General features: G+C 38.3%; 1 protein-coding gene across 2 annotated transcripts; it reads right to left on the bottom strand.

The window, feature by feature from the left end:
- Positions 1 to 1657: 1657 nt before the first annotated feature.
- Positions 1658 to 27193, bottom strand: LOC146610585 (oxysterol-binding protein-related protein 2-like). 2 transcript variants are annotated; one of them, XM_085343830.1, is made up of 14 exons: positions 27094 to 27193; positions 10101 to 10474; positions 7683 to 7809; positions 7081 to 7156; positions 6523 to 6657; positions 6113 to 6210; positions 5838 to 6020; positions 5561 to 5668; positions 4798 to 4887; positions 4378 to 4498; positions 3832 to 3957; positions 3609 to 3732; positions 3095 to 3185; positions 1658 to 2384 (listed from the first exon to the last, which is right to left on the bottom strand). In XM_085343830.1, exons 2-14 carry the CDS (start codon positions 10135 to 10137, stop codon positions 2282 to 2284), a joined length of 1419 nt encoding a protein of 472 aa, XP_085199956.1. In that variant the 5' UTR covers positions 10138 to 10474; positions 27094 to 27193; the 3' UTR covers positions 1658 to 2281. The 2 variants fall into 2 exon arrangements, with proteins under 2 accessions (XP_085199956.1, XP_085199957.1); XM_085343831.1 differs by lacking the exon at positions 27094 to 27193 and adding an exon at positions 14070 to 14186.

Genomic DNA, 27193 nt, shown 5'->3' on the forward strand with positions numbered 1-27193 from the left:
ACATTTCTCACTCTATCAAAACCGCAGGGTGACTCGAGCTCTGCCTAAGTGCTTTAATCGAAAGCATTACAATGTTTAAAAACTTTAACCTTTTAATAAAACCTCAGCATAGCAACAAAAATTTAAATTAAAAAAAAAAAAAAGAAAGAAAAGAAAGAAAAAAAAAAAGAAAAAGATGGATTTCATCCCAGTATTCATTTACCAACATGTCTGTATCCTAGAATCTGAAGGGAAATGTGAGTCCTGCTCAGTGACGATGCATTAAAATAATAATGAATGGGTTAAATGTAGAGTCACACTGTTGTTGAGCTCAACACAAATCAAAGGGAAACTGCACAACAGTGGACCTCATCTCGAGTTACCAATTTCTGGGACCCTGTTGGGACACTACCAACAATCCAAAACGTCTACAGTCTTTTTTTGTGTGTGCCAACATTCATTAGAGAAGTTCCGGCTTTTTTTTTTTTCCTCCTCCTCTCCTTCTTCACTTTAAGAAATAGTGTTTCTGCTTGGCACATAAGTGTAAGAAGCAGCCTGCACAGACACAAAAGACTACAATCATCACTGTATCGTTTCTGCTTGTTTTGTTGTCCTATTATACGAGTCGACGCCAAGTTAATCTGCGGTCCGTTAACTTTTCTGTAGTCGCCATTTTTCTCCAGTTTTTCCCGTTCATGTCTGCTTATGTCACTTTGTCCATGAATCCATCCACCCAATCCTGCCACAGAACACAGTTATCTAGAGCTGCATTTGATACTCGGATTACACCGACAAGTTTCTTCTATGACGATAGTGAGATTTATAACAATCCAGTTCCTTTAGGCTCATATTTTCTAATTCATATCCGCACAGAAAAAACACCCTCTCCTGTTAATATGGCTTTTAGGTGCTTGTACGCATTTATACACGGGTTCACACAATAGATGAGCATATACCATCACTGTAATATTTACTTCTAGTCTTTTTGGACTCCTCTTAAGTTCACTAGTTAAAAGAATGAAAAAAAAACAAAACAAAAAAAAAAAACGACTGAACAACAGTTTCATTCACAAGCAGCTGCAGATCAACACCCTTATCCTCTAAAGTCACATGTTAAACTGGGAAAATGCAACCAATATGTACTGCTAAGCCCTGTCTTGTAACCTGCCAGGGGTAAATGCAAACTTCAAATGTCAGCATCTTAAAAACTTAAAAGCAAGATGCAGAAATCAGACGATGGAATACTTGCACCTGTGTGAAACCAAATCACGCATCAGCCGGGTATTCAGCTATTTCCATGAATATCTAAACTATTTGTTGCTTTTGTTTTCCTGATTCCAATTCTGTTTTTGTTGTCAGGGAAATGTATGCTTTATAGTATTTATCTTTACTCATTTTAATATTTTTAATCAAACTTTACTAAATTATTGGAGACTATCAGCAGATATTAATCATTTTCAGGATAAGACATGGACAGTAATGAAGTCTTAACAGCATTTGATTTGTTTTGATCAACATAATGATCACTCATAACTTATTTGCTGCTCAAAGAGTAGTATATAACTAATGTATTCTGAGTGTTTAAATCTTTAAAATTTGGCAGAATATTAAAAAAAGAAAAGAAAAGAAAAAGAGAGAAGAAAAAAAAAAAAAAAAAAAAAAAAAAAAACATCCCCGAAGTCCATCTTCAATTCAAAGAGCATCGGTGTTCGTCTGCATCCATCGTTGTGATTGTAAGGTCCTGGTCATCGTTTTTACTTTACTCATTTGTGACATGTGAATGTTTTTAAAATGTTGCCATCAAGAGTCTTGGCGGGCAGATCCTCGGAGCACAGAGTTCAATAGCAAAGATGTTAAACATTCAGAACGGACCTGTGAGGTTTTTGAGTTGTTACCAACTCTCTGCCAGAGGGATTGACCTGGAATTAAATGGCCATTGTGCTCTAAAGTGTGCTTCAGCAGGGAAACAGGAGATGTTAGTCGATGATGGAGAGTAAGACTTGGAAATAATATAACAACTTCTCTTAAGTGTGTGTGTGTGTGTGTGTGTGTGTGTGTGTGTGTGTGTGTGTGTGTGTGTGTGTCAGCGCAAAAAAAACCCAAAAACAATCACTTTTACTGAAGACTCGGCAGTCAACAACGTTCAGCTTCTTTGTATGCATTTCCAATCTGAGTTGGTGTGCCTTGATGATGATTTGTATCATTTTATCTCCAGTTAATGACCGGGGGTGGGTGGGGGGGGGGAGGGTGTAACGGGAGGTTATAGATATGGTGGAGGAGGAGGAGAAAGGCAAGTAGGTTTTCAGTAGATATCAGGCAAGTCTTGGTAGTTCCTGTTGAAGTATCCACCAGTGTAGATCCAATCCTGAGAACCTGTGTATGGATTGGTGCCCATCTGGAACCACCTAAAAAAAAAAATCAACACAGGTTACACTTCCGTAGGGATTTACTATGGCTTTGGTCTTAAGTGTGTTACCAGTTTCTAGATATAACTTTTACAATTAATCTCCAAGAAGTCTGTGTATTATTTCCCACCTGCATTTCCCTGTCAATCTGTAATCTTAACAGCTGTCCTTCCTTTCTGCGTCTTCAGCCTGCAGCTCTTTTAATCCATTATTCAGTTCAAAACTTTCTTCACAAACCTCAGTTTTCATACGGTATAAACAAATAAATCTCATCAATGATTAGTGAGCTTTAAATATACAGACTTCGCTTCACTGAATCCGTTTCCAGCCTTTGTAATAAAGTAAGCGGATGTTGGTAGCTTCAATTTTATTAAACAGAATGAGAGTGGAACACAAAATGTCCATTATGTAAATAATATTTTCTTAACACTTGCAGTAAAAGCTACATTCCATGTTGTGGCCATGGGTGAGGGTAGGAATGTAGATTAACCATTATGGTAACAGATTCTCCTTTAGGGCTCAGCTCTACTCTTAACAACTAACCAGAACAGTTTCTGCACCACTGCAATCCCCCTGCTATTCTCATGTACACTGGACATCTAACAGCATCATGAAAACTTCATTACTTTTGGTATATTTTGAAGCTGTTGTAAAGGTTACCACAGAAAAATTTATTAAAGTGAATGCATGTGTTAGTGTGCGTTTCTCACCTAGTAGACCACTCCTCATCTCTCTTGGCTCTCTCTTTTCTGGCAGCTCTCTGTTTCTCCTCCAGTCTTTCCTTTTCTTTACTGGCCTCATCTTCACAAGAATAAAGAGTTGAAAGGTTTCAGATTGTAATAAAACAAGAAAAAGTCTTGTGCTTATTTACCCCTTTAATTTCATTTGTTTCCATTTTTCTTTAGGCACCTGTGGAACTCACTCACTTTGGATTGCACAATACCATCAACATCCAGCAGGTGGAAGCACTGACTTATTGCCAATCCTTTGCTTTGAGCAGCAGAAGTAAAACATTTGTAGTTTCTTTTCTTTATTGGTTCTGTTTTGTTTTTTGTTGTTGTTGTGTTTTGTTTTACTTTCACAGAGTGATCATTCTAAAAGTCGTCTTAAACATCCACATAGTCATAGCATACTGGTTTTCTTTTTAAACAACAGTTCTGTCAAACAAGTTATTGAATGTCAGCCAGCGACGCATTCAAATTTGATCAGATAAAAACTAATTACCCATGTTGCTGTTCTCCATTGCTCTGATGTCAGGCCTGAAGCGACAGTCTGTGTGGGGCAGGATGGCCTCCATGCCGGGCTCCAGCTCATTCAGACACATCGCAAAGTTTGTGAAGTTGTACATCTGGGAAACAGAGAAAGAATAAAAGATGTCAAGAATGAGTGTGTTTGCGTGTGTGCGTTCTGGGCCACCAATTTGGATGTGTAACTTTATTTTTGATACCACAGAAGAGTGTGCTGGTCTAGAGTCTATCCTCCATAACAGAGTGCTTCCTGGTACAACAGACACAGTCTCTTGGACTTCGGGCATGTCATCTGCGTCATCGTTCTCAGCACCCTCAAGTTCATCCTGTGAATGATACAACTCACTGTAACTACTGGACCAATTGATAGCATCAGCAGAGACTGAACGCTGCAGGCACAAACAGTTACCAGCGAGATCAAAGCTTCTGTCAGTATCTGTTTATTTCAAAACCTGCAGTTTGGAGCATTTGCACACAACTACAAATAAATAAGCAGACTAAAAGGGGAAGAGCTGAAAAACCTCTGCACTGATCTACACAAGCTTGTTAGTTTACCTAGATACGACCACACAGATTGCTGTGGACAATAACAGGAAATCAAGACAGAAGAAGAAAAGGAAATATGACTTAGATGAATTTATTTATTTTTTAAAAGAAAGAAAGAAAGCCCACAGACTGGCACTACACTGTTGTTTTTTTATGATTTCTTATTGCAGATGTAAAATATTAGTTGCACAGGTTCTTACATTTTTCTGCTTTTTGTTGTCTCCTTTCTTCTCAGACTTCTTGTGTACTTCATAGGCCTGAGGGTCGACACTCCACATGCATTCAGTCCATTTCCCATAGATGACAGCAAGCTTCTTTTTACTGGATAGAAACGGAAGATGAAAACGACAGTAAGAAGATGTGGCAGGAAAAGGAGCAAAAGGGCAAGACACAAAAAGTTGGAGATGCAAGTGGAGAGAAGAAATTGTTAGAAAAGACAAAAAAAAAAAAAAAAAAAAAAAAAAGGAATGTAAAAAAGAAAATGGTCAATAATAGGAGAAGAAAAGTACAATGGAAAATGAGATTGAAAATAATGAAAATGCATTAGCATGTCTTTTTAAACGTTTGAAGACAGAAAGATTCACAATGTAGGTGACAAACCAGTTAGAGTAAACACAAACCTCTTGTCTTGGATGTATCCCTCCACTTTGTGTAGCTCTTTGCCAAACATCCCACAGGGCTTGAAATTCAACACACATTTGTCTCCAGTGCTGCAGGAAAAATGAGACAAGAGCCAATTAACATCTTTTCACTGGCAGAGCTCATTATAGTGAATTAAACAGACAAAGCAACATTATTTGACATTATAAAGTGGTGGATTTATCATGCAATTATACGTTCATATAAATCACTTTGCATGGCTATTTGTATAAAAGAGGTTCACGTTCAAACCCTGCTGTTTTGACAACAGTTAGTCAGTGCAAGTAAGGTCTGGCTGATTCACAGTTACTAGCATGAATCTGTGCAACTGTGTGAATAAGACACAGCACGCTTAGCAATAAGGACAATAAAAGCTTTGCACTGCTTTCCTAGAAAAATAAATGTTGAAGGAGACGTTGTTTGCCTGTGAAGCCACACAGACCATAAGCAGGCTGGTGTCTAGTATTAGACGAAACAAGGAAGGTGCACGGCAGGAATGGAGAACTGTGGGTAAACATTTGTTAGCCTTACAGTGTTTCATCTGAACTTGACTGCAGTCATTTCCTCACTCTAGTTATAGGGAAGCATTGTGATCAATACAGGTTAAACACTTCTTAGTATCTAGTTCGGTATTTTTTTTTTTGGTATTTATTTATTTATTGTCAAGAACAATGAAATTGCGTTTGGGGCTTCCATACAACCCCCAAAAAAAGAAGAAAATAATAAATTCTATCATTTAAATACCTGTGGTTGACTATTTCTACTGTGCCATACTGTTCTATCCACAGTTTTCCCAGTATGACATTGTGTACACAGCAGTTAGGGTTGCTCCATGTGTATGCCTCCCTGTGCCTGGATGAAAATTGCAGGGGGGAGAAAAAAGGAAGAAAAAGGGGAAATAAGAATGAAGGAGGAAGTTTTAAGAGGGAAAGGTGAAAAAAAAGTCAACACAATGAGAAATCAGTTTTAGAATACAATTAATGAATAAATAATTTAAACGCAAAGATTTTAAGTGACCAACTTGAGTAGCTCTAGTGTGATAGTCCCTTTAGGCTCTGCCTCAACACTCTTGCCCCAGAATTTAAGTTTAGGGTAGATGGAGCCGTGGAACACGAAATCCCCAGCCAGGCTCTCTGCATGAAATGCACTCACTGGAGGATGATGGGATACCTGCTCAGACACTATTCGGAAATCCTGGTCCTCTCTGCAAGAAGCAGGGGTGAAAAGAGAGACTGAAAGCTAACTGGTAAAACAAAGTGACCTCACAAAAAACGAGAGAGAAAAAAGCAAGTGTACCTGATAAGTTCATAGGTCTCTCCCAGCAAAGGATTAAAGGGCTTTCCAGTTCTGTCCCACTGCGACGCAACTGCTGACACAGCAAAAGCAGCTACTGCCTAAACAGAAACAATTACAGACCAAGTTAGCATGCGCGTATGTGTCCAAGTCATCTCTTGAGTATGTCTGTTAGTGTTTTGTTTTTTCCTTCTCCCCATACTATGTCCAGATTATTTGCATTTCATTTATGATATTCGATTAGATAATTTTTTTGGTGGCTCTACTACAACCATTCAAAGCAATGGACAAGAGAGGTAAAGACAATGTCATTGTGGGGAGCTAGGGTGGAGTGGGTGGAGAAGAGTGTCAGGGGTGACAGCAGAGAAACATGGTCGATGACACAGGACGTGTGTGTCCACGTCTCTCCCTACCCGCATGCGCTCTATGGAGTCGGACATTGAGGAGGTTCTGTTGATGAGGTAAGTGTGTTCCATATATTCCGTGATTCTCTGCAGGAAGCTCAGCGGCTCGTTGAAGGCAATGGGCATCGTGATCTTGGACAGTTCCTGTTTAACATTAAGATAAAAGCTGAATATACTCTATTATATCACAAAAACTGTAATTGTGTCAGCAGCCAAAGCACTAAACACTAGTTAAACCACAGGTTAACTAGAATAACTCCTAAAATACAACATGACTAAACACAGTAGTGCATATAAAGGGGGAAAAAATGGAAAGAAATTACAGTAAATTATAATGGGGAAAAAAGCTACCTAACATATTACCCTTTATACTATTGAACTCTAAAACGTTTTTCAAATTGTGGTTTTAACAAGTAATTTTATGTAATACATTTTTCTTGTTTCAGTTTATCTGTGTGCAAATTAAAAACTGTAAATACTGCCCAATATGACTATGAAAACCTCTCTATGAAAGCCTTTCATGTACAGAAGAGAAGCTCTTAAATCTGATAACCAGCTTTCCCTTACCAGTCCAATACATTTTTTCAGGATACTCCACACACTGATATTGTTTCTGGAAAACATGGGTGCAGGGAGAGATGTCCTGAAATGGAGAAGAAAAGAAATATCCAAGGTTGCAGATAAGAGATAGTGCATTCAGGTTTGTTATCAGGGCAGAAGATAAAGAAATTCTGCACGAAGATAAGAACAAGTGCAAAGCCAATTCATCTCACCTCTGTTCACAGGAACTAAACCCAGTCACCTAACTATCCTAAAATTCCTACTTGGTAATTTTCCACTGACATCTTAAAATTTATAAAAAGGAAATTAACTCAAGTAAACACACCACACCTTCACATATAGGTCACCCAAGTCAGCCCCCCACTGTGAACAACAACAAATCTCCCCCCCCCTCATTATTTTTAAGTTTAAAAATACGTCACCTTTAAACTGCTGCACCCATTGTGTGCCTTTCTGTGTATGCGTTTTGTATGAAACTGAGCCATTACAAATTGTGACCCTGCCCAAAAATGTTCCACTTAACTCAATTGTTTTTGACCAAGAGAGTACTTATCCACAAACAAGTACACACACAGCAGATGGAATGTGGGTGAGGAATGCAGGAGTACCTGTGTTTCTTGATGCCATTTTCTTGTGGGACTGATCCATTGTTCTTCTGGCTGCTGCTGTCAATCCCTTGTGCATCTTTGAAACTGGCCTCCGACAGCCCCTCGCACGACTCGTCCGATTCCAGGCCTGCGGAAGAAAAAGAAATGTGGCATTCAAAGAAAACCGACGTCATAGATATCCGCACCATGTCATCTTCTTTACACTTGTTGTAAACTAAGAAACCTGGGACAACAACAGTAAACTTGTTTATGAGGTAATAACAATCTACGTCTCAATTCAAACCTTTCACATAAGGAAGCCTGGCCACGACAACATAGGGCCACATTTAACACAAATACCTTTCGGCATCATTGCTCAACATGGAGGAGAGCATATTATAAGGAGTCATATTCGCCATCATAATCTCAAAAAAAGGACAGATTGTGAATATCTTGCATCTCGTCAGTGGATTTAACAAAAAGGCAGATGTTCATGGCGTGGGAATGAGAATGGGCTGGAATAATCTGCAACGTAGTACTGTAGGATGGAGTTGTGGGCAATTAAAGGTGGTGCATTAACAAAAGCTTAAAAACACTAATGACTATCATTACTCAGAAAACACGCCTAATCAGGTGTCAGGTACAAAGGTGCATTGTTCGTATCGTCACATAAGTCACAACAAAATATTTTATTTTAGTACTGAGACACCCTGCGACAGACTGGCGACCTGTCCAGGGTGTACCCCGCCTCTCGCCCTATGACAGCTGGGATAGGCTCCAGCGCCCCCCGCGACCCTGAAAAGGATAAGCGGAAGCGAATGGATGGATACTGAGACGTCGCAAGTTCCACTTCCTGAGAAACAAAATGTATTGCACAGTATGAAACTGACTCATTAAATGCAGGATGTGCAACACAAAATTATTTGTCACACATTAGTGTTGACCCATAGCCAGGGTTGTGGAACTTTAAATATTTGATAATCTCTTTTCATGTATTATATAAGCTGCACTTCAACAATGTCTTTCGAGCTTCTGTAGGTGTTATGAAGGTGTGCCCCGGGCAAATCATCAAGCACATTAGTAATATTTTTAAAATAAATAGTTACAACAAAATATTTGAGGGTAAATTAAGAAGAGAAAAAGATGCTAAAGCCAAGCCAGATGATACCTGATGCTACCACATAAATAATAGATCACCCCTGTTCTGCATCTGTCTCAAATTACTAAGATGATCATAACAATGGCACAAAGACAGGTGCAGGCACACACACAGCCCTTTTATTTATACCTGAATGGAAATGACTTGCTAAAGTGACGACAGCCATATAGCAATGGCTCTACGTCAACATGGGGTAATCAAACAACAAAACAGTGATTCTAATATTTATTAACAGAGAACACCACCCTGCCTGCCCTCTTATTATCCTTGCACAGAACGAGCTGTTAAATAAGTGGCTGCACTGCTAATTTATCTACAACAATAAAGTGTTTGCATGCCTTTATTTCTCAGAGTTAATATTATAATCATATTTCAGCATTCAATGCTGAACCTACACATGCTGACTTCATTAATCCTGAGATTTTATATTGTTTTGATGTCTTCTAAACTTGAGGTAGATCTGCCTAGAGTAAACAGTTCAAAGTTCATCTCTCCTGAGTTTCCAGGTATCTGCTTCCAAGAATGCTTGCTCACAAACCCCAGGCGAGTCACCATGGCTGTACTTTGTAATTGTAAATGGGTACTGCTTGATATCAGACCTTCACCTGGACTGTAACATTAGGCTGCACGAAATCCTGAGAGTGCTGACTTCAAGGACTATTAACTGCTGCTCACCAAAAAAAGAAATGTGAAAATACTTTTAAAAAGAGTGAAGTCTAGCTGGCTTCCTCAAATATGCTGATTTGGGGTAGTCACTACTATCCCACTGACACAAACTTTGGCAGTTTCTACCAGATGAAATTTCTTTGTGAATATAATACAGGCACACAAGTATGAACCACACACCCTCCAGGTTGTTGTTGATATCACTAATCATAGTCGTAAGACAGCCAACCTCTGAATTATTCAACTAATCATCAGACGAAGGCAGGTTAAGTTCCACTGGACAGCATTGTGCTTCGACAACAAAAACAGACCATCTAATTAGGAGTGGCAGCCTCTTGCAGAAAAACCATGTAGCAATTTCCAGAGAAAGACTAAGACCTAAGAAAAATAACGATTACATATATACATCAGGTCTAATAAATACCAAAACGCTAAACAAAATATTTCTCTTCCTCTAAAAACCCTTTTTAAGTTTTTAAACTACCAAAGGAGAAGTGAGAACTACAAAATCACAATACAGTCCTGAAATACAGGAAGCATGCATGTTTCCCCTTTCTTAATAAAAGATAAACTAGAGGGAAACACATCAATAAGTATGTACATTAAGCACCCACCTGTGACGGCATCGAAGAACTCATCGTCATTGCTCATCTTCTAGAGTCAAAGCTGACCAGTTGTTTAGGACAGATGTTGAACTTCTAGCACATGTTCCTTTTGGTGGCTGCTCTGAAAAGTTACTCTGGAGGGAGACCTGTCAATCTAGGTCTCGCTTGAGTGTCACCACAACAACAGAGCAATGTTTGTCTGATATCGAGACAATGTCCCAAATACAGCTTCACACAGATTTTCAGCAGATGGTCTGTCCTCAGAGGAATGACACCAGCAGATGTCAATTTGAGCAAATCAGCTGCTTAGTTAGCAGACAAACAACGGATGCACTTCCAGTCTTCAATTTATGTGGCTCTTTTGACCAAGGCAAATGAATAATCTGTAGAAAGAAAAAAAAGAAGAAACAAATATATTACTAACAATCAATATAAAAAGGTTATAACTAGTGTTTACTTGCCATGTTTGTTCCCTCCACTTTTTTTTAAGTCAAAAGTGGAAAAATAAAGTCAACACATTAAAGTTCAGACCTCCAAAAATGTGTTATTTTTTGTTTGTTTTTTCTTAAAATGGGTATAATCCTTTATTCTCATTTAATTAATTGTAAATGCCTTTATACAACAACCAACTTGCACAAAACCCCCCAAAACAAAGTCGAAAAATTTTTGAAACCAAATTACTTGCACAAATTTTATACAAATTTTATGTATAAAGGCCTTAAGGGTGTAAACATACTGCTGGGATCATAATGTTCTTAGGTTGCAATAATCCTGCAATTTAAGGTAATTTATAACTGAAATTGCCGTAGCCTCCACTCCCTCCAAGGGATTTCTACTTTCTTTGGAGTTGAAACAATTTGGGAGAATATAAACCATCATATGATTTTTCTTCAAACACATTCACACAAGCCCTAGAGCAACAATTCAATGGCAAATCAGAGACCTTTGTGAGCTACAGAAAGCTGCACACAATGTCATTGCATCCTTCATGCTCTGAGTACTAATGTACTAAGAATAATCAAACTTTTAACACATTTTCTTCCATTTCTGGAATGATAACCTTCAAAAATAAAAACAACATGCAGAGAAGATTGCATTAAGTGGACTATCTTGATGCTCTTTACAGTAGATCTAACCATCTGTTCCATCCGCTCAAAGTCTGCTTGTTCTGTCACAGTCACAATTTTGTCTATCATGGCTTGTTGCGTGAAAACAGAGATGTTTCTAGTTCAGTAGTTACACAATTGGGACACCACTGTCACAGGCATTCTGGGTCTTTGTTACCCTCTGCTTGGTACATTAGCTTCACCCAGTTTAAAAGCAAGACCCAGAATAACTTGTAACTCCCCAGGTCAAAATTACCAGCCCAGAGTTTTGAGAGTTTCAAAACACATTTTAACATGGACTTCAATTTTCAAGGAAGTAAAAGGAGTTGTTTAATTAGTAACTTAACCTTCAAGAAATACAATTCATAATAAACTGAAACTCCAGTTTATTCATCACACAGAACAAAAAAGTAATGCCAACGGGTCAATGAGTGTGTCAATTAGGGCTGCACGATTAATTGTTAGAAAATCGCGATCTCGATTCATACTTATGTGCGATCACATTTCCAAATGACAACGATTAAAAAAAAAAAGAAAAAAAAAGACGGCGACGATTGTACCGCATTTTGATCCGGGACGTAATCTGCATGAAAACAAGCGCTCACTCTTCCTGCTCAACAAATGACAAGGGCGGAGCCTTATACCACGTGATACAGAAGCTGTGCCGCGTGATGCTAAAATTAGCAGGGAAAAAAACAACGGCGAACACGTCAGGGATGACGACAAAGTGACAGGAGAAAATCCGTCCCAGTCAACCACCCAAACATCAATAACGGGAACCTTATACAGCCCTTCCCTATACCCATCGAACTCCCGCAGGCACAAAGAAATTACGGAGGCTATCACTTATCACCTGACCAAAGATATGGCTCGCATCAACACTGTGCAAAACAAGGGATTTAGGAAAATGATCAACACCCTAGACAAACGCTACACAGTGCTGTCCCGCAACTATTTTTCTATTGTTGCACTACCTGTTCTATACACGCAGTGTCGAGCAACGGTGGAGACGGAATTTCAAGCAGTACAACATTTTGCGGCAACAACAAAACGTGAGACATTTGTTGTTTTTATGTTTATTTATTGTTTTTATGTTCAGTTTCAACTGTTACGAAGTTGATGTGCAGTTAATAAGTGCAATAAATATTTATACTGGAAAAGAAAATCGTGAGAGAATCCTGATCTCAATTCTAAGCCAAAAAAAAAAAAAAAAAAATCGTGATTCTCATTTTATGCAAAATCGTGCAGCCCTAGTGTCAATTAATTAGCAAAAACCCGAGCTGCACTTAAAAAGGAATTTGTTCACTGTGCCGACCATATTTAAAAACCATTTAACATGTAAAAACCTCACACAATATGTAAAAAGATTTTTGTTACCATTACACAGAATATTTTCATCTGGACACTGTTTAAAAAAAAAAAAAAAAAAAAATCAGCTTAGTTTTACAACCACTACTACCATGTGCCTGTTCTTACCAGTAATATAAGATAGCATACATCATTTTATTATGACACACCCCACATGTCAAATGTTGAGACACACACACACACACACACACACACACACACACACACACACACACACACACACCCTAAGGAATAGGTAAACAAGGGCCCATTTATCCATTTTATCTTATCACCAATGGCTCTAAACATTAGAACTAGAATACCAGACAGATATATGAAAATTAAATTGGCCCCTTTGATTTATAAGGATGATAGAATATGTGAAACGCATGTGTGTTAACAACAATATGACAGATGTAATCTAGATGGCACCCTCCATTGGCAGGGTTACACATATATGCAATATTTACTTACAACTATTACTAAAATTATATGCAATCTTAATATTTACAAGGCAACGAAATGCTCATATAATATTAATATTATATGAGCAAGACACACATCCTGAGGGAAGGGGAACAGGCAAAGGTGAATTTGTGTAAGACATACACATCTCATTCCACTGTATTCTGTGCGTTTTTTGTTTTTATTTAATCCATTTTCCAATAAATTACACTGACACTTTTATCTACTACTGCCACAGAAAAAGAACTTTTGTAGATGCCTATTGTAGGACAAACAGTCCCATGCTAGAAGAAATTTTTGACTAATGAAGGCATGGCCCCATCCATCTAATGCAGGGGTCCCCAACTCCAGGCCTCGAGGGCCGGTGTCCTGCAGGTTTTAGATGGGTCCTTGATCCAACACAGCTGATTCAAATGGCTAAATTACCTCCTCAACATATCTTGAAGTTCTCCAGAGGCTTGGTAATGAGCTAATCATTTGATTCAGGTGTGTAGATCTAAAACCTGCAGGACACCGGCCCTCGAGGCCTGGAGTTGGGGACCCCTGATCTAATGGAAAACTCATTCTTATGGTCATAACTCCACTGATCAAGTTTTTAATCAGTGTTCCACCGTTTAACAGCTTTTAAAATTAGCAAAGTTCCATTTGCATTTACAATTTTCTGATTTATTTTAACAGCAGTATTTCCATCAGGAGCCAAACCAAATTACCAAATGTTATCCACTGTGTTTACAGCAGCCTTTGTGAAGCATAATAATAAAATTGTTTCAGATGAACCTATTTTGGGATATGCAAAAAAAAAGTTGATACCTACAGGTTACACTTAAGAAAAAAAAAGCATCTCTAAACACAAAAATATGAATATTAATTACATTAATATAATTGTATATTAAACAGTAAACCTAAATTCCCTTCTACCCACTTGCTGCTTATTGGGATCCTCCTGCAAGTAATAGAGAGAGTAATAGCAAGTAATAGAGAGAGCACAGATTAATGTCTAAATAATACAGTAATGCAGTGTGACAGACCTCATCTCCAGAATTATAAAATCTTTACATACCTGAAGCATAAAGAAAATCCTAAAAGAAATATCCAGTCTCATACAGCTGACTGATTTAGAAGATAAAAATACCAAATTCAGTCTTGTTCCCACTCGCCTGGCCTTCTACACACTCGCCTGGCCTATTTCTACACAGTGGATGGGTTTTGCCCTTGCCAGAGAAAGGAAACGCCTTCAGCACACACATGAACTTTGGCCTCTGCGTCCACAATTGATAAGGTGGACAGAATGGATGATAAACTATTATTCAAATATTCTACCAGTTAACTCTGTGTCCAACTCAGCATTTTTCTAACTTGTGAAAGGCTGGCTTAAATAAGATCTAGATTTTTTTTTTAAATTAATAAATAGAATCTCTCTCATTTTCCTATATTCAGTATTAGAAAGGATTTATACCAACATTTTTTAAAAGCAACAAACAAAGAAAAAAGAAATTCCACTATAAAAGGGAGTTGACTGTATCAGCTGATCATATCAGTCAGGAGATCTACAGGACAAACGTGATATTTCCTGTGGCCTCACAAATCACATAAACTAGGGACCTCCCAAACCTTTAAATGGTTCTGCAGGACATTTTGGAATCCCAACCGGAGGAAATCTGACTAATGCACTTGTCTACCAGGGTTTGTGTTGAAAATATGATTGAAGAAAACACCACCTTCTCTAACTCACTTCTTAAAGATTGAGTCGTGGTATGATAATCCTTATTCATATTTCAGTGCATTCATAGTCAGTGGTCTGTGGAAGCTATGTGAACATAATGTTACAGCAGATTCTGAACAAAGCTGTCAGTTAAAAGGCATGTCGCACATTGTCTTCACATCACCAAATGAATTCCCCCCAAATACCTGACCACTGAACCTTATATACAGCTATAGTATACAGCAACAGAATGACAGACAAAACACGTTTTCCCAACCTTAACATCCATGCACAAAGCAAATATGACTGAAAATAAAATTTGCGTATGACATTAAATGTTTTGTACAATAGACAGGCCACTTCACAGTTTGTAATTCAACAGTGCTACAATCTCTGTCACCAGAATCAATATCCTTCAGTGAAGCTTTCTAAAATAAGGCAATATCAGAAATGGATATCCATCACATTTTCCTAGCTCCACTAAGGCACACAGAGAAAACAGGAAGATGACGAGTGTGTGCTTTAGTGATGGAAACTATCATCAATAATAGAACTGCATTATTGACTTGATGAAATAAGCTGACCTAGTTCTCACTCAGAAAAGTCAAGACGACTCGAACTCTAAGCTCATTTCTCAAACTGCTCTTTGTTCACAACCCATTAAAAAGCAGACCCATTTTATAAGGTTGGTTAAACCTATTCAGATCATAAGAAAATTTCTTTTGATAGAGATGCAGCACTTGAGACAAAGTATGACTACTGCACTCAGGCTGTAGCTGGTCTTTGTAAGATGTCCAACTAACACTACTTCTTAAAGCTGTTCTGAAGCACAGTTTCAGAGGCACATGTGTTTAGGTTTGTGTATTTGAAAAGTAGTAAACTGAGTGCAATACTTGGAAATTAAAGACTGTCTAATCTATTAATTTATGTGCTCTAATGTATTCCATTAACAACACTGTTAATTTAGTATTCTTTTATATTTTGTAGAACAAATATTTCCCCAGGATTCCTTCTCAGCATCAGCAACAATAGATGAAAGTGAAAATAAATTCTTCATAATCACTGACAAGCCACCGTTTTTATCTGCACACACTAAAACTTGAATTTCAGTTTAACCTTCCTGCCTTCTTGGGACCTTTTTGTGCCACTGCTATGTGTTAAATGGCTGCCATTTCCACTGTGTTCAGTGGAATATAACCAAACTTGCCACAGGATAGTTTTTACCTGTCAATGTTAATATTCCAGTGTGAATTCCTTAAATCAGCCTAAAATGGCTGAGCAGCAGAAATCCCCACACCCATCACCCTGGGGACCATTTTCTGCCCATTGACTTCCATTATAAACGCTATTTTTCAACCCCAAATTATCATCATATGATTTTATTTTTTCTTCTTTTCTTGGATGTCAATGAAGACTCAGGGCCTTGAAGTTTTAATTTTTAAATTGCAAAAAAAAATGCAAAAAAAATAATGGCAGGTCAAAATGTATGTTGGTGCCAATCTTTGGTCCATCTAAAGGCCTACTTATAATGACAATCACATATTACTTCAACTGGTTTTTTGTGGAAATATTTAGTTTCGTTTTTTGGTTTTTGGGGCTTATAACACAGGGCGCTCATGTAATAACACTGGGATTTGAAGGGTTAAAACAACGAAAATATAATTAAAACTTTACATGAATATTTCAGGGAGAAGTAGTTTTACAAGGTTGGCTAATTTAAAGTGGAATAAAATATGGATATATGGTCTTTTTATGGCGTGGCTGAGAATGGTCCCTAGGGTGATGGGTGTGAGTTTTTTAAAGGATGGCAGGAGGGTTAAATCCATGTTTAGAAGTTTTGTTTTGCTTTTTGATAGTCTTGCATTTTTAAAAGAACTTACTTTTCATTCCAGAATTGTGCAGATAAATTAAACAGATTCTAACACACACCCACAGACAGCGAGAGAAAAAGAGAGGTATCCGATTGGCTGCAGCAAGCTCTCAGATCATATCACTCGCTGTCTCACACGCCTTGTGAGCCATTACGTAACCATGACAGACATGGCACCATATGAGCACCACAACCACTCTCCTCCGTACTTTGATAATAGCTCACCAAATGTAGCCACAAAAAAGGTCAGCAGATGAAAAAAAAAATATACACAGAACAGAGAGATAAAGCTTTGGAACAGAGATAACTTTACCCCATTCCTCATTCATGTAACTCATTTCAAATACAGACCCACAGACTAAGCTTTCTGATTTAGTTCACTGTCGGTGTCCATTTTTCCAGAAATATCAGGAGAAAGTAAAATAAAACTGTTATGAAACTTTCTAAATCAATAATTAAATAAAGTTAGTTAATTACCTGCAAAATTAGATATAGCAGTACCCATATCAAAGCTTGAGCTAAACCTAAAATAAAACTTTATATCATGAACTAATCCATTTTTTTTGGATAAAATGATTTATAAATACATAGTGACAGGACCAATAATATCTTCTCTTTTGAAGACAAAGACAGACATTTTAAAATATTACACAGGGTACGTGCACAGTTTATCCCTAGATTTTCTAATTTTGATAAAACATGAGACACTACTTAAACTAAAGCAATTGTTACAAGACAAGTGATTGTGTCAAATCGCACTCCGAGTCCTTCATTAATTACAGATTGTAAAAATTGTCACCAAATGTTGTACAGTCATTTGAAATGCAAACCTACTGATGCCAAAATTCCATTCATAAGCCAAGTAATGTCTGTCTCTGCTGTCCACCGCAGACAAAAACATCCAAAGCCAAAAGGCGCATAGAGAGAGAGTCAAGAGACTGGCAGAGGTAGAGCCAAGGTGAAAGAAAGTAAAGGACAAGGTTGCCATGCAACATACTGATACAGCATACACACACCTCTATATTTCTCTTTACACACACCTACCTCAACAGGGGACACACCTCTACAGACTGAAACACATACCACATACCAAGTCAGTTTCACATACAAACATGCCACTGATGGCAGAAACCAAAAAAGGCTAACGTTAGAGAAAGGTTGCACCTGAGGTAGTGCTGTACTTCTGGTGATATGGCACTAGAGCAGGGCGATATGACCAAAAATATTTATCACGATATATATTTGAAAATTTGCGATAACGATATAACTGACGATATAATTGATGCGAGACAAAATACAACTCCACAACATTACTAGCGCAAAAAGACAACCTTCCATTTATTTTCACTTAAACAAGAAGCTGGTTTTTATGTACATTAAAGCTTTATAAAAATGTAACAGTGCAAATGCAAATTCCTTGCTGAAAGTTTAACCAAAAGGCATTTCCAGTAGAAATGGGCTGACATATCCTGAGCATAACCATGTATAATATCCACTGAAGTTAAAAAGAGGTGCTTTGCAACATTAAACTGCAGTGTGCAGTACGTATTTTTCGGACCATAAGGTACACGGGATTATAAGGCACATTAAGCGAAACAAAGCAGTCAGATAAATCAAACTTTATTAAACTCATTCTTCTTGCTTCCTCCACTTCTGTACCATTGATTCATTAATGTTGAATTCTCTGGCAGCTGCTCTATTCCCATGTTGTTGCAGTATATTAATGACTGACCTCGTATTGTGGATGGATTATCTCAGTTGTTCTCCTGACTGAAGTTTGGTCCGTTTACAGCATCCTGCCATGCGATTGCATTTGTCTCTAACCATGAGGAACCTTCACGTTAACTTTTATAAGTGGAAAAGTGTTAGTGTTCGTCCTCCAGCTTCACTGTTTATGTTATGCTAACATAGCTGTGTCGCTAGCGATCACGTAGCACATCATAATATACCAGCTAGCCCAACTTCAGTAACCCTACAAACGTCACTGCTGTTTAGTTTCCTGTCTTCATTTATGTTGGAAGTGATAGCAGAGCTGTACGTTTGAATTTTTTCAGAAATCTCTCAGTCAGAACATGCAATATCATGCTTAGGTAACTAGCGAAACTAGCGAGCTAACTTCCGCTAGCTTCCTGCTAACTTCTAACTCCGTTAAATGTAATAACTTTTGTTTTCATGGATGCCTGGAAGTTAAACTTCATAGTTACACCTGGTAAAGCAGCAATGCTGATCGTTTTATTAAAGATGAAAGAATTTAGACAGTTTTCAACTCTCAGTGATGCTGCAGTGTTGTTTGACCTGAAGTCAAATTTTCGGAGTTTAGGACCCAGATTACTCCCAGATTTAAGAGCATCTTAGTCCGACAAATACGACAATAACAACGGCCGCTTGCATGTTCTGCAAAAAAATGTGCTTTGTTGTGTATCTGACAGACAAACACCAAACCAGTTCCACATCACGGAAGTTGCACCATTTTTACAAACCAATTCTGGTTCCTCAACAATCGGCCATGTGCGTATGAAAACAAAGGCACTGCGCATGCGCATTTTACTCCCATTCTATCGCGATATTTCATTTTCCTATCGTTGCCTAACATTATACCGGTATTACCGTGAACGGTATAATATGGCCCAGCCCTATATGGCACAATACTTTCTTTGCTGATTAAATAGAATTGGTAAGGTAAGCTTCCACCATTTGTCTAGTTGCTGAATCTGGGACTTTAAGAAAAACGAACGGTTTTCAGATACAAATATCTATAAAGGTAGGCCTGAAAATATTTGTTGCCTAGCTCCCACATTAACGTTATCATTTTATTATTTGCAGATAGAGGTAATTTACACTGTTCCCTTACTTCCAAATGGGTTGCCACAGCACATGGAACCGCATGTTTGATTTGGTACAAATTGCCCTTCCTAAGGTTACTCTGCCATTTATCCAGACTTGGGACCAGCACTTTAAGTACAGTAACTTCTGTTTCCCTGGGACTAGATTTCTGTCCATCAGATATCTGCTAATAGTTATATGGTTAACATTCTCACTGGCCAGGTTAAAGTGTAGAATAACTGTTTAATACTTCAATGTGATGAAACAGGAGCCCCCACCCCTCACCCCAATTTTTCCTCATAGTGATTTATGGTGTTAGGATAGCCCACAAGGACAGCAAGTCCACACTGAAACTAAGAAAGCATCTGTGCTTTGGTTCTGTTTGTGCATATATAGAGACAGGACTGGCAACTGTTCTATAACCCAAATGTGGCCCACTGTTAAGAGACCTGTTCTACCACAGCCAGAAGGGCTATCTAATGCAGGACTGTGTGAACTAAATGTTAGCTATTGTTGTTAATATTAGTTCCTCACATATAAGAATGATCAGTCCTGGACTTTTTGTTGTTACTAGTCTCTGTGACACAGAGGCTTATTTCTATGAACCTGCGGTTCAGGACAAAATTATACTCTGTGCTGATGTCATTTCATGTCACTTTGATAGTTCCCGGAATGCATATTATAAGGCCACACGGATAACCACTGCAATTCACTGTCATTCATCTGATACACTTTATATAGACATCTAAATACTCAGATGCCACACTGCTATTTATGTCATGTGATTAAGTTTTCCTAGCAAAGGCTCAAGGTTAAGATGAAGGAAATGGGTCTCATCTACCATTCTGAGAGAAGTAGGAAGGATGTGAATGTGGCCTGAGAGACAACAGTGGGAACAAGAATCACAGACAGGCCACTGTGTTGGAGGGAGTTCAACAGAGAGCAGCATTTTGCTGTGTGTGCTGTCTGTGCACTAATGAGTGCAGAAAGGGAAGGGGGGGGGGAGAAAAAAAAAAAAAAAAAAAAGAAGGGGGGTGGACAGAATCGCTATGGAGATCTGAGTGTTAATAGGCATTTGTGCTCTGTAGATGTAGCTGCAAGTAAACTAAAGCCAAAGCAGCAACCCAAGGAACTGAACTCAGAAAGCACTCAGAAAGTAGTGCACTACTGAAAAACAGCAAGTTACTCAGGAGGAATGAACCTAGCTTGGTCTTGTTGAACGTGGTGACCCCAACCACTCTGCCTGCTCATTCTTAACTTTCTCTTCATGGTTTTGTGCTGGACGTAGGACACATCAAGTCCTATAGAAATCTACTGGAAAATGTTTCTTTTTTTGCATCTAAACATTTTGCCATTAAGCTTATAGTCTCAGTCACTCATTTTGGGTCATATTGAATTTATATTCTGCTAGAAAACAGGTACAATGATTTATTGAAACAGGCGCAAATACACATGAACATACAGTGTAAGGCAACAAAAAAAGTGTTTGCACTATTCTAACAAAATTTATCATTCAACACAGCCTAAACTCTCGCACTGAAGCCTTCTTGTAATTTCTGTCAGTAGTCTCCAGGAACAGTTCTTTAGGCTTCTTGAAAAACATTCAAAGATCTCATTTGGCAAACAATGGGTGGATCAACTCAAAGGCCAGATGCATTTCCCAGGTCCTGTATCAGGTCTCTGCACACCAAGCAGAGATATGCCAAGTTTTCAGCCAATAGCTCTTTGAGAATTAACTTGTAAAATTATATTTTTGCACCGACATCTGTCAAACTGTCATCTTTGAAATTTTTTGCACATTCAACTAAAGAAATGAGAGCAAATTATGTGTTTTTGCAACAAGCTGCTGGTAACAAAGCACTTAAAGTTACAATTCATAACATATACATTGTGAAGTCTTCTGCTATGTGTAGACATAACACAGAACAGCGAAGTATTTGGTTAATGGTGAGTTTAAGATTTCATTTATCCAAACTCACCATTATGTGCGTGGTCGCTATTTTTTCTAAGGTCCATATTGGTTAACAATGAAAAGCCATCTCATCAGGGATTCAAACCTCTTACACCCCAAGTTTGAATCAGTAGTTTATAATGGTTCATGATGTTTTAGTTTCTTATCTTTTCAGAAACATGTCTGTATACAGGAAAGGCTGTTACGTGATTGTCTTAAGCCCAAGCATCTTACAAAACACAAATGTTTGTACTGTAAGCCAGTACTAGACTGACGTAGAGCAAAAGTTATTTGAGCAAGAGTCTAACTGGGTGAAATGACCAAAATTTGTTTATTTTGTGTTCCGTGCTTCCTGTTTTCATCACAATCAGAATCAGAATACTTTTATTAATCCCGAAGGAAATTAGGGTTACAGCAGGCAGCACGCTAATGGCGCATGCTGTACTTACAAAGGAACCTTCTGACCAACTTTAAAAAATAAATAAATAAAAATACATAACATGAGGTAAGAGGAGGAGGGGAAAAAATATACATAACATGAGGTAAGAGGAGGAGGGGGGAAAAAAATACATAACATGAGGTAAGAGGAGGAGGGGAAAAAAATATACATAACATGAGGTAAGAGGAGGAGGGGAAAAAAAAAAACAAAACTCTACTCAGACTGAGCTCCTAGTGGGAGAACAGTTTGATAATAGAAAAAACACCTCAGCACAAAAAGCACATGACTGTCAATACACCATAGAAACACAAGACAAGCAACAGGGGCAGGTAAAGGGTAAGAGAGAGCCGGTGTAGACAGCGCATCCGGTCCTGCAGCATGTCTGCGCTGGTCCAGTTGACTGCCATCTTCCCCGGTAGGGCACAAGCATCGAAGGCGTTTGGAAAGGGAGGGGGGGAGTCAGTGTATGTGTGTGTCCAGAGTTCAGCTGAGACAGTGTCCTTCGCCCCGCCAGGCTAAGTAAACAGTCTTCCAGCCAACCCAGGTGGCCTTGCATGGAATGGGGGGAACAGTCTAAACACAGTCGTTATGAGGGTGTTTTGTTCAGCTCCAGCCTTGAGGCCGCAGCTGGCGTCGAAGGGGTCTCCGCATGAAGTGATGATAGTTTTTACTTTAGTGCGAACAACTCATAAATTTCAAAGCTGTTCTAACAGTCCAACACTGGTCTCTCAATCTCCCCTTGGAGAGCCGTGAGCTTTCTATGATGTTATCCAAACTTACGTTCCAAGCTCCAAAGAGCTGGCGAATGGAAGTAGAGCACAAGACCAACAGACGGTCTAACTGACAATCATTCACAAATTACTTTTTATTATAGTATACTGAAACTATGAAATCAAATTCAGTCTACTTTAATCACAAGACTAACCTTACGGAGTACATCCACTGACTGGAGCACTTTAGAAAAACTAAGTGCTAACATTAAAACCATTAATCCATTTAAAGAGAGGAAATTGCAATAAACCACACCCAAACAGCCTCAAACCATGAAATTAAAATTTCTGACGACATCCGTCTGATGCAATAATAACTCAAATGTGTGACGAAAAGTAAACTCTCCTATGAGAATCAAGTACAAATCTTTTTTCCATGTTGGTCAGATCTTTTTTGATCCTTTTGCATTTCTTCCTCTTTACTGTAATGTAAAACATGTTTACAGATTATTTAAATGATAGAGTGAAAAATCTTGCCGTATAATAACAAAAGCTCCCAGTGAAACTTCTGAAATACACTGAGGACTCATGTAACCTCTAGATTGCATAAGTCATTCAGCCTTAGAAGTGAGGAAGTAGGGGGTGAAAAAAATGTCTCAAACAAGTACACAAAAACTGTGGAGTACATTTGCAAATGTAAAGAAATTAGCATACATATAACAGAGATACAGAGATGTAATTTGATGCTCTATGTATATGAGTTTATGTGACAACGAATTTAATGTCATGTTACGCTGTTACTTGGAAGTAATGGAACAAATTACTTAATGACCCATCAGAGAAAGTAACACTGCATTATTTTTAAGAAAAGTAATGAATAATATGCAATTTATTATTTTATTTAATTTCTTGCCCCACTCTTTTTTTTTTTGTAACACCCCTAACACTGATGAGGTAAGTTTCTAAAGACTAAAGGTAGCTCCAAACAAATGTTTCATTGAATTTGTTGCACTTGAGATCTAAGCTCAATCATATGTGTAATCATGTGCGCTAGTCTATCCTGTCTGTTTGTCTTTCAAATATAAGGGAGGAGCTTGTTCTCTTTATTCTACTCCTGCTTGAAGTCAAGTAAACCCCACTGGGCATAAGATACTGTCTCATTCTGGGCAGGATGCTTGAACGTATAGTTTCACACACTCTGTCACACACACACACACACACACACACACAACACTACTGAACAGTGTGAGTCAGCGCATACCAGTGATACCTGCTAGGAAGAAGAACCTGCTAGGAGGAGTTTTACCTTCACAGTGTATGCAGAAACAAAGCCTGCTCAGCATCTTGCCTGGAAACTCCCTTGAATTGTCCACCCATTAACACAAACAATGGCACTCCTGAGTTTAGATAAAACATGTGCACAAAAGCATGTTTTGTGATCAGCATTGTTTGCACTTGAGTTGTTATTTGACAGGTTCAGGTGACTGGGTTTAAACTTTCTCTGCGTTCTGGCATTTAGGTAAAAAGGTATGTGGAGCCACATTTCCAATGGATTTTAGAGACAACCAGTCAATTTCACATTACCAGAATATACTTTAATTGCATTTTATAGGGCACCTACAGTTATAAATTACCAAAGGAAAAATATACCAGTCTTTTTTTGCTTCAGAGAAACTTCTGAAAGATCTTTAATTTACTTTTGAGGAAATCGTGCAGTTTCGTGTACATGATGCAACTGTACGAACGACAGAATATCACAATATAATGTGATACACAAACAACATCATCTATTTTTAACAATTAATTAGAAATTTAAAGAAAGAGACACAAAGCTGCACTAAAGATTTCATGGGTCTTCACCCATGCTCCACTTAAATAAATTGATTCAAATTTAGCTTAGCAGAAGCAACCTAGTATTTGCTAACAGACAAATCACACTGAAAACATACCTACACCAAGACTCCTCCCTGCTTTCCAAATACAACTACTGATTTTGCATTTGCTGACCGTCCCATTGCTGCAACAGTTAGGTTTCAACACTGCTGAAACCCAACTTTTGGGACATGGCTTGCAACATCTTCTTCCTGTTCACTTAAATTTAGCCACAGAACTCAACTACAAGAGCATTAGGCAGGCTAATCTCCACCAGAGCCATTGCCCTATTTTGCTCATTTAAAAAGATCCACCAAAATTCAATGGGTCTTTCCTCTGCCCACGTACCACCGCTCCATCAAGCTTCATGAAGGTCAGGCTAATAATCGTTTGTGCAATCCTGCTGAAAGACAAATTGTACTCATACAAACTTTTTCTAATGTGAGGCAGAAAAAAAATACAAAAGCAAAACATAAACAAAACACAGATATTCCACAACTGAACGCTCATAAGCATTTATTCCATGAACACTTTAATTAGGCAATTGCTGTTTCAACAAGGACAACTGCTCATCTAGCTCTCAAGTGGAACTACATTACTCTAAGGTAACTACCTTACCTGTGCTAGTAAACTTACTTACTAGCACAGTGTAAAGCTCCCCTTTCAAATGGAATCTATTGCCATAGACACCATGGTGAGGGTAATTAAGGTACCTTAGGGAGGAAAACCCATAACTAAATGACAACAACTGCAATTCCAGAGAGGACAGACTAGTATGTCATGTAAAGATAAAAACAAAATGTGTCTACCTTCATACTCCTGTGGATAAAGCAACAATTTTTTTTAAAAAGGGAAGTTCACTTTAATCCTAACCATACAAAAGATGATTAGCAACAATAAAACAGCTACTACGTGAAGTACATAACACAGAGCATCCTTTCAGTGCAATGTTCTGCTGGGAAAGTTTCCATGCCAGCTTTTATACTTTGACAAATAAAACCCATAATTAAACTGACCCCCATGGAGCAGCACTCACTCTCCAGGCAGGACAATGCATGCTGTAACACCACAAAACCTGTCAAGGAATGGTTCAAGGTACATGAAAAATATTCTAAAGTCATGGCTGGGCCTCCAAAGCCCCAAGATCAACACATAGCAACTATGGGAGTCCAAAAAGCATAATCCACAGGATCCAAAAGATCCACCCCCACTGTACCATCATGCAAAAAAACAAAACAAAAAAAACACCATCACCACCAAAAACAAAACCTCTCATTTTTTTTAACAAACTCTTAAAAAGTTTAAGACATGACATGCTGGTCAGTCACAGGAGCTCGTTCAGTGAGAGACTGAGATTACCGAAAAGCACCACTGAACGACACAGGAAATCTTTCCTGCCTGTGGCCATCTCCCTGTACAACGCATCCACTTAACACACTGTTTACTGCTACAACTACACATGTTTCTTTTCCAGCTATTTATTTATGAGTGATGTATGTATGTATGTATGTATGTATGTATGCATGTATGTATATATTGTACTATTCTTAGTTAGCGTATTGTCTGTCTTGTCTTAATGTTGATTTATAATGGAGCACTGTAACAAAAAATAATTTCCCCCAGGGATCAATAAAGTATTCTGATTCTGATTCTGAAAAAGGGGAACTTTTTGTTCATCATCTGCTTAGATGATGTTATTTTGGTTCAACGTTTTCAGTTCAACTTTATCAAATTGTGGTAGTCAAAACATTTGTGAATTGCCTCACAGTTATTACTGACATATCTACAAAAGATCGATATCAAATGAACAAACGATGCTAAGCAGATTGACCGTCAGTAACACAGTATCACTTCCTTACATTAAGTTCCTTAGTGACAGTGGAAACATGCAGTAGTACTACTATGAATGCCACTGAGCAATATGTCTGTCAGGGAGAGTAGACAAACAGATGACTGTGTCAGAGCAAACCTTGTGTCAATGACCTAAAGTACACCAGCTTTAAACGACAAACCTTTGTTTAATCTCTTGCGAGTCAGATGCGGATGTAATCGGGAAGAAGTCAGCCTGGCGGGGAGACATTACCAATGTTTGCTGAGGCAGTGAAACGTGATAGGAAATGACTTTAATCTGCACCTTTACATAAACTGCTGCAGGTGAAGAAAATGTGACGGTTTTAATCTGAATAGATGTTTTCCTCTGAAGGACTCCCTCACACTCAACCATCAAGAGCTTTTTACCAGCAGCTTTTTACCAGCACACGGAACTTAATCGTTCTGCTTGCACTGACAATACATTAAAAATACCCAAATAATAATTATATTCTAAATCAATTACCAATTAAACCTTCACTGACAACTTGAAAAACACCCAGCTCTGACAACCCATCTAATAAATGCTACTGTAAACTCTATGCTTGCTAACATAATAGCATACACTTTAACTTGCCAAATTTAACATGTGACGAACTATACAATATTCCTAAATGAGAACAATGTTTTTAAATCATTGTTCCCACACAACAAACTGACAGTGTCGAGGCTGGCCGGAGCTTTTTGACAGCTAGCGCTTTACCATTAGCGGGCGGGCTAAAGAAAAATAAGGTGGCTAACTAGCATGGTTAGCCACCTTTTTGAATAGAGAGGCCAAAGCAAAATTTAGGGCACTGAAAAGAAAACATAAGACCATAGAAAGACCAACGGAATATCTGTCATCGTACCTGAGTGGCGTGAGCAGGCTGAATGTATCTGCAAGTCCAGAAAGATGAACAAGAATTTACTGTGTAGCCTCAGCTTGACACAGCAGCGGAAGTAGCTGGC

This window comes from Diplotaxodon limnothrissa, linkage group LG20, assembly GCF_057381915.1.
Source record: "Diplotaxodon limnothrissa isolate DT_005_m linkage group LG20, D_limnothrissa_male_GT1.1, whole genome shotgun sequence".
In the NCBI taxonomy this organism is placed as follows: domain Eukaryota; kingdom Metazoa; phylum Chordata; class Actinopteri; order Cichliformes; family Cichlidae; genus Diplotaxodon; species Diplotaxodon limnothrissa.